At 43.3% G+C, this 8,102-nt stretch overlaps 1 protein-coding gene across 1 annotated transcript; it reads left to right on the top strand.

Moving 5' to 3' along the window:
- The first annotated feature begins 492 nt into the window (after positions 1–492).
- LOC135551013 (early growth response protein 1-like) lies at positions 493–4,951 on the top strand. Its single transcript, XM_064982367.1, has 2 exons — positions 493–1,144; positions 1,527–4,951. Exons 1-2 carry the CDS (start codon positions 934–936, stop codon positions 2,828–2,830), a joined length of 1,515 nt encoding a protein of 504 aa, XP_064838439.1. The 5' UTR covers positions 493–933; the 3' UTR covers positions 2,831–4,951.
- The last annotated feature ends 3,151 nt before the right edge of the window (positions 4,952–8,102 follow it).

Below are 8,102 nucleotides of genomic sequence, written 5' to 3' on the forward strand. Positions count from 1 at the left end.
ACATGAGTTATTTCCTCAAAACTTGCTGGATCTGAGCAGGTCTCGCACATTTATTGCCGAGCTCTGCTCAGTTTAGTATTACCCCCCCCTCCCCGGGAAATTCCTAATAAGGACAAGGAAGTGGAAACCCACCGGAACTGATCCTTGTGAAGGCAAGACCTTATATGGCATGTCGTGGCTGGGGTTTCCGGCAATGGCGGTGCGCTGCATAGATAGGACGTGTGCATTTACTCCGAAAACCACGGCAAAGCAGCAGCAACCGTCGTGTATTTCTAGATTTAAAGTATTTTTGTTATAATATGCACCGTGTGAAATCTATGAATATTGCAGAATATGTTGATAAACAGTCTCCAGCTCTCCCCATTTACTCCGACAAGCCTTCGGTGTCCTCAACTGCTCTGTCTAAATATGGTCTTCCTCCTGTCCTTATTTGGACATCTACGTCACGGCAAGAGGCTTTATAAAGTGGTGGGAATCCTCAGCCTAGTGAAACAGCTCTCGGAGTTTAACAGAGCTCATGTCAGTACAGAGCAGGAAGCACCGTAGTACGTTAAGCGAAATTATTCGTACCAAACACGTGAACTAAAAGCGAAAAAGTTCATCAAAAGGGAAAACACAACAACTACACATTTCTTTATTACAAATCGGGATAGTTAGGAGAAAAAAAAAGTTTTAATTCCTACCGTTATGGGAATGAATGAACCACAAGATCGTTATTGAAGACTGGGAAATTTTGCGAAATTGAATGCAGCAAAGTCTTGCAGATCTTACAGCATTGGATTCCTCAGACCATCCTCCTCAACAAGAGCAGCAGCAGCAGCATATTCAGCTGGCTGGTAATCTCCTCTCACCTGAGACAAAAAGCTGCCGCGTCAGCTGCGTCTCCACCTCCTCTGTTTCTCCATACAGTCAGAGCACCGGCAGCACAGCACCATGGCTGCAGCCAAGACAGAGATGCTCCCCTCAGCCCTGCAGATCTCAGACCCACTGGGCTTCTCCTACTCTCCCATGGACAGCTACCCCAAGCTGGAGGAGATGATGTTGCTCCACTCAACAGGGACCCCCTTCCTGACTGCCTCTGCACCAGACGGTGTAGGCTTTGGTACCGGGGAGCCAGGAGACTCATACAACCATCTGACTGGAGGTAAGGGCTGCTCCATCTCCTAACTCTTTATGGTTTTATACATCATACACACTCAGAAATATTACATGGCAATGCGCATAATCAGAGGTTGCATTTCAGTTCTGACATAGCCTGCAGTCTATGCAAAAAAATATATGAATAAGCTAAGAGGTTTTGATAAATAATAAATAGCTTTACAAAATAATTATTACTATTATAGTGCTTAGAGCCATACTGGTATTTTTTTTAATTATTTAAATGATCTTGTAGTGATGTGGGGTGTATTTTGTATGAGCCAGCAGGATTGTCCTGTGCTCACCCCCCCCCCCCCCAACAGCAGGGGGGGCTGCCATCTGTAGAAAATGTAAATGTTATGTTTAACGCTCGCTGTTTGTTCTTTCAGATACATTGCATGATATCTCTATCGGCTGTGAGAAGTCTCTCATGGAGCAGACCTACTCAACCCCTCGCCTGCCTTCCGTCTCCTACACAGGGAGGTTCACCCTGGAGCCTGCAACCAGTTGCAGCAACAGCCTGTGGCCAGAGCCATTATACAGCCTGGTCAGTGGGCTAATGGGCATGTCCCAACCACCCACCTCAGCTGCCCCATGCTCCTCTGCTGCTCCGGTCAGCTCCTCCCACACCGTGAGCTGGCCCATCCAAATCGGCGACACCAGCACCACCTACTGCAGCGTCAGCCCTGACCTCTTCCCTGACTCCAACCAGTCCTTTCCCAGCCCCTCAAACAGCTCAGTCCAGTACCCACCACCTGCATACCCCAGCAGCAAGACATGCTCCCCCAACATGTCTCTGCCCATGATACCAGACTATCTATTTCCTCAGCAGCAGGGTGAGATCAGCTTGCTGCCCCCTGACCAGAAGCCTTTCCAGTGTCAGAGTATCCAGCAGCAGCTCTCCCTCACGCCTCTGTCCACCATCAAGGCTTTTGCCACACAGACTGGTTCTCAGGACCTGAAGGGCTCCTACCAGTCTCAGCTGGTGAAGCCTGGCTCTCAGGACCTGAAGGGCTCCTACCAGTCTCAGCTGGTGAAGCCCAGCCGCATGCGCAAGTACCCCAACCGGCAGTGCAAGACTCCGCCCCACGAGCGGCCCTACGCCTGCCCCGTGGAAACATGCGTCCGCCGATTCTCCCGTTCAGACGAGCTGACACGCCACATCCGCATCCACACGGGCCAGAAGCCCTTCCAGTGCCGCATCTGCATGCGTAACTTCAGCCGCAGTGACCACCTGACCACGCACATCCGCACGCACACGGGCGAGAAGCCCTTCCCCTGCGACATCTGCGGCCGCAAGTTTGCCCGCAGCGATGAACGGAAACGGCACACCAAGATTCACTTGAGGCAGAAGGACAAGAAGGTGGAGAAGGCAGGGTCCGCCCCCATGGCCATCCCCTCCCCAGTCTCAGGGTACCCCTCCCCCTCCACATCATACCCCTCCCCCAGCTCCTCATACCCCTCCCCCAGCTCCTCATACCCCTCCCCAGTGCCGTCCTGCTACTCCTCCCCGGTGCACAGCTCCTATGGCTCCCCATCAGTCAACACCATGTACTCCTCAGCCTCCAGTACATTTCAAACGCACGTATCCACCTCGTACGGTTCCCCCACAAACATTCACAGCTCCCCTGTGGGCACTCCTCAGTCAGACCTGCAGTCCACCCTCTCTCCAAAGAACATTGACATCTACTAAGGCTTTCATATCTTTACTTGTCATTTATTTCTGTTTGAAAAGAACAAGCAAACATCATTGTTACCTTTCCGAAAGGCACCTTTTTCTCCCCCTGTGTTCGTACAGCACTTAAAGATCATGAAACGTAACCGATGGCGACAGAGAATGGAAAGGGAACGGTTTCTCTCTTCAACTCAACCCCAGTACTTCAACGAGTCTTCTGATATGTAGAGAGCAAAGGATATTAGGATTTTGGTGGGACTTTTTGATACTGACAGCCTGAAATTCAAAAAGACTGATGATATGCAGACCGCACCGTGTATCAGTGTATCTGTGTCCTTTTTGACTTTGTAGATGATTGTTCTTTACATGGTATCATGGGAACTTGTTGGCACCATGTTTCTCTGAATACGTTTTCTCGTATGTAGTAACAATGGTGAAACCACGTTTTATTGGAGAAGTACTCGAGCATGTTTACTGTAAGACACATTTGTTTTTATTGCTTTGTATATTACCCATTGGTACTCTCTTCCCTGTTCCTTTTTCAACATGGATTCATGAAAAAATCATTTTTAATTAACATTTTTTTGTGCCTTTTTGTGAAGCTCAGCAAACTAAACTCTGTTTGTGATTTGGATGCGTTGCATCTGAAGTAGTCTTAGAATGTGAAGTGTATTCTTCACGGATTGTAAGGGATGATTTGGAGGGAACCGAGGTCATAGCTTACACAAGAATATAAGTGAAAAAATAATATTTTTTTATAATTGAAGGCATAAATATGTACATATTCAGCAGTCAAAATGTTGTTACCTACTGAGTAGGCATGGGATTTTTGCATGTTATTTACATGCAGTTCATTATTTTGTGGTTATTTGTAATTGTAAAACCAAGTGACTGTTTTTGGTTTCTAAAGACATTGAATGCGCTTAACTGCCAAGGATATTGGTGTACATGATATCCTTTAAGAAAAGGGATATTAATAAAATATCAATATATTACGATAAAATTGAGTGTGTATTCAAATGTTCTATATCAATATTTGCCTAATTTTAGCAGAGACATACACTCAGATGAAACCTCCAAAAGCACACATTAATAGTATTTGTTGAAAAGAAAAGGTCATTTAAACTGAGCAAATGCACATTAGTCCAGAATATTGCATTTTATGTCCAATACCACTAGATAATTTATAGTAGTGTAGTGGCGGCCCTCTTCTCCTCCCTCGTTATCTGAGAGGAGTCCGACTGAGTGTTGTCGTCATGTGTGCTTCCCTGAAGCTGGATGTATCCCAAATTGCACCATATTCCCCAGGGCCCTGGTCAAAAGTAAGTAGTGTGATATACACAGTGCACAAAACATTAAGAACACCGACTCTTTCCATGACAGACTGACCAGGAGAAAGCTATGATCCCTTATTGATGTCACTTGTTAAATCCACTTCAATCAGTGTCGATGAAGGGGAGGAGACGGGTTAAAGAAGGATTTCTAAGCCTTGAGACAATTGAGACTTGGATTTTGTACGTGTGTCATTCAGTGGGTGAAGGGGCAAGGCAAAAGATTTCCGTGCCTTTGAACAGAGTACGGTAGTAGGTGCCAGGTGCAACGCTGCTGGGAACTGCAACACTGCTTAGTTGAACCGCCCAAAGGCCATCCAGACAACTTGACACAACTGTGGGAAGCATTGGAATCAACATGGCCCGACATCCCTGGGGAACACTTTCGACACCTTATAGAGTCCATACCCCCGACTAATTGAGGCTGTTCCGAGGTAAAAACAACAAAAAAAGTTGGGTGGTGTTGAACTCAATATTAGGAACGTGTTCCTAATGTTTTGTACAGTCAGTGTATAAGGAAAAGGGTGCAATTTAGGGGGACATCCTGTGTCGTAACAGGACAACAGCTTTAGGTCTCTTCCAAGCTTCTGTCAACTTCTCACACACACTGTCAGCTCATAGATCCCATGTGGGATATTGTTAGCCAATTACAGTGCCTTCACAATGTCTTCATACACCTTGACTTATTCCACATACAGACTGAATTTAGATTTTGTGTCACTGGCTTACACACGATACCCATAATGTCAAAGTGGAGTTATGTTTTTTTTTTTTGAAATGTTTACAAATGAATCAAATATGAAAAGCTGCAATGTCTTGAGTCATTAAGTATTCAACACCTTTGTTGTGGAAAGCCTAAATAAGTTTAACAAGTCACATAAGTTGCATGAACAAACTCTGTGTGAAACAATAGTGTTTAACGTGATTTTTGAACGTCTACCTCATCTCTGTACAATTATCTGTAAGGTTCCTCAGTTGATATTTTCAAACGATGATTCAACCACAAAAACCAGGGTGGTTGTGCTCACAAAGAAGGGCACCTATTGGTATATTACATTATTTAACCAAGTCAGTTAAGAACAGATTCTTATTTTACAGTGACGGCCTACTGGGGAACAGTGGGTTAACTGCTTTGTTCAGGGGTAGAACGACAGATTTTTACCTTGTCAGCTCAGGGATTCAATCTAGCAACCTTTCAGTTACTGGACCAACACTCTAACCACAAGGCTACCTGCCACACCAGGTTTAAAAAAAATAAAAAATAACAGAAAATCAGACATTGAATATCTTTTTGATTATGGTGAAGTTATTAATTACACTTTGGATGGTATATCAATATACCCAGTCACTACAAAGATACAGGCGTCCTTCCTAACTCAGTTGCCAGAAAGGAAGGAAACCGCTCAGGGATTTCATCATTAGGCCAATGGTGACTTTAAAACAGTTACAGAGTTTAATGGCTGTGATAGGAGAAATCTTAGTATGGATAAACAACATGGGAGTTACTCCACAATACAAATGACAGAGTGAAAAGAAGGAAGCCTGTACAGAATCAAAATATTTAAAAAACATGCATCCTGTTTACGGCAAGGAACTAAAGTAATACTGCAAAACATTTGGCAAATAAACTTTTTGTCCTGAATACAAAGTGTTATGTTTGGGGCAAATCCAACACAACAAATGACTGAGTACCCCTCTTCATATTTTCAAGCATGGTGGTGGCTGCATCATGTTATAGGTATGCTTGTCAAAGGCACAGAGTCTTTGGCAAGAAATGGAATGGATCTAAGCACAGGCAAAAGCCTTATGGAAAGCGTTGTTCAGTCTGCCTTCCAACAGACACGGTGAGACAGATTCACCTTTCAGCAGGACAATAATCTAAAACACAAGGCCAAATATACACTGGAGTTGCTTACCAGGATGACAGTGAATGTTCCTGAGTGGCCTAGTTTCAATTTTGACTTAAATCGGCTTGAAAATCTATAGGTAAGACTTGCAAATAGCTGTCTTGCAATGATCAACAACTAAGTTGAAAGAGCTTGAAGAATTTTAAAAAGAGACTTACCCAGAAAGCCTCACTGCTGTAATCACTGCCTGAGGTTATTCTAACATGTGTTGACTCAGCGGTGTGAATACTTATGCAAAAGAGATATTTCTATATTTAATTTTCAATAAATTTGCTAAACTGTATTAAAACGTGTTCACTTTATCATTATATAGGTATTGTGTGTAGATGGGTGAGGAACAAATCAATTTACTCCATTTTGAATTCGGGCTGTAACACAACAAAATGTGGAATACGTCAAGGGGTCTGAATACCTTCTGAAGACACTGTATAAGTGTTGCTAGTGTTCTTTCAAGGATGCCTTTAATAACGCTGTGTTGCTGTCGAATCCCTTCACCATTAAGGATTGTAGACAAACCTTTTGTCTCCAAGGTTTTAAAGGAGCAATGGTGTAATCAAGAAAAACACATTTACGCTACACAATAATGTAGCAGAACTGCTTATTCAAATGAACCCTAAAGCTTATAGGAGCTGACGCCAGAAATAACTTGCAATATTTATGACAAGTTTGATTCATTTTCAGTTATCACAGAGTAGAAAGAATAGACGCGATAGAATTACACAAGGATAGGTGATGTAGAGGACCAAATAAACCTGGACATTTTTTTGCTACCTTCCAAATGATCTAATATTACCCCCACAGTGCAGTGAAATATCTCTCTCAAACCTAATGTCAGATAAAACAGTGGATAACAACAGGCTATAACCAAGGCAACAAAATGTAAATAAGCTGTATTACTTCCAAGTTCATAAACTAACAGTAGCGTGAAGTTATTACGACAATGTGCTTTTGAAATAGATCCAAAAATACATTTCTGGTGTTTGCTTTCAGTCCTGCTTTCTATCAGCACTATGGCCTCATTACAGGAGAAGGGCTCTACCCTGATTCCTCTCCATCAAGCCACTGTAGTGATGGGAACATATGGCATGGAGACCTGAATATGTTACGTTAGATTCAATCTTTTTTTTATGTAGTCTATGTCAGAAACCATCCTATAATGTGACCAGACTTGGTAATGGATATCACAATGGTCTCGATAAGTTTCCAATCCATACAATATTTTTTTTTACATTTTACAAGGCAGTTCTGCCTGTTCAGGGGCAGAACAACAGATTTGCACCTTGTTAGCTCAGGGATTCAAACTTGCAACCTTTCGGTTACTAGTCCAACACTCTAACCACTAGGCTACCCTGGTAGGAATTTACAGCTGGAAAAGACGGAGGGTTTTACAGTAATAGACGATTTCATACTTTTCACTTGCTTATTGAATGAATGATTGTAGTAGATTTAGATCCCAGGAGCTAGAACACAGAGGGTCATTGTGGACATGGGACCATAGCCCTCTGTTGTAATAGGACGTGACATCGCATGGTGGGAAATATCTGCAATGATAAACCACAAGGCTTGTCAAATCTTCCCATAGCCATGGAGACTTGATCGAATGACTAACATCCATGACAAATTGGTTTGGACAAGATTTTGTTTATGACACAGTTTGTGTAAATAGGTCTGATATAAAGATCTGTCTTGGCAGATTTGTGAATTTCGTCACCACCACACACCACACACCCACTTGCAAATTCACAATTTTATATTTTATTCTATTAGCTTTCCCTTATTTTCAGGAATCAGTATTAGTTCATGTCGGAGAGAAAAAAGCGTTTGTATTGAAGAGAAGAAGGGATACTCAATCTGTTCCACACCTCAAACCTCACTAGACTTTTGCCACATATCCTCTGCAGTATTTGTCTGGATTCTAGAGCCGTTACATAAATGATTAAGAGGGTGAGGAGCCATGGAGGTCTTTCCACCCTCCTTTTGGCAGAGGAACAAGTGGGCCTCAAGGGCCTCTCAACCACAGGCTATCTGGTCCGTCGCTGACCTGCAGCCCCA

This window comes from Oncorhynchus masou, chromosome 12, assembly GCF_036934945.1.
Source record: "Oncorhynchus masou masou isolate Uvic2021 chromosome 12, UVic_Omas_1.1, whole genome shotgun sequence".
Lineage (NCBI taxonomy): Eukaryota > Metazoa > Chordata > Actinopteri > Salmoniformes > Salmonidae > Oncorhynchus > Oncorhynchus masou.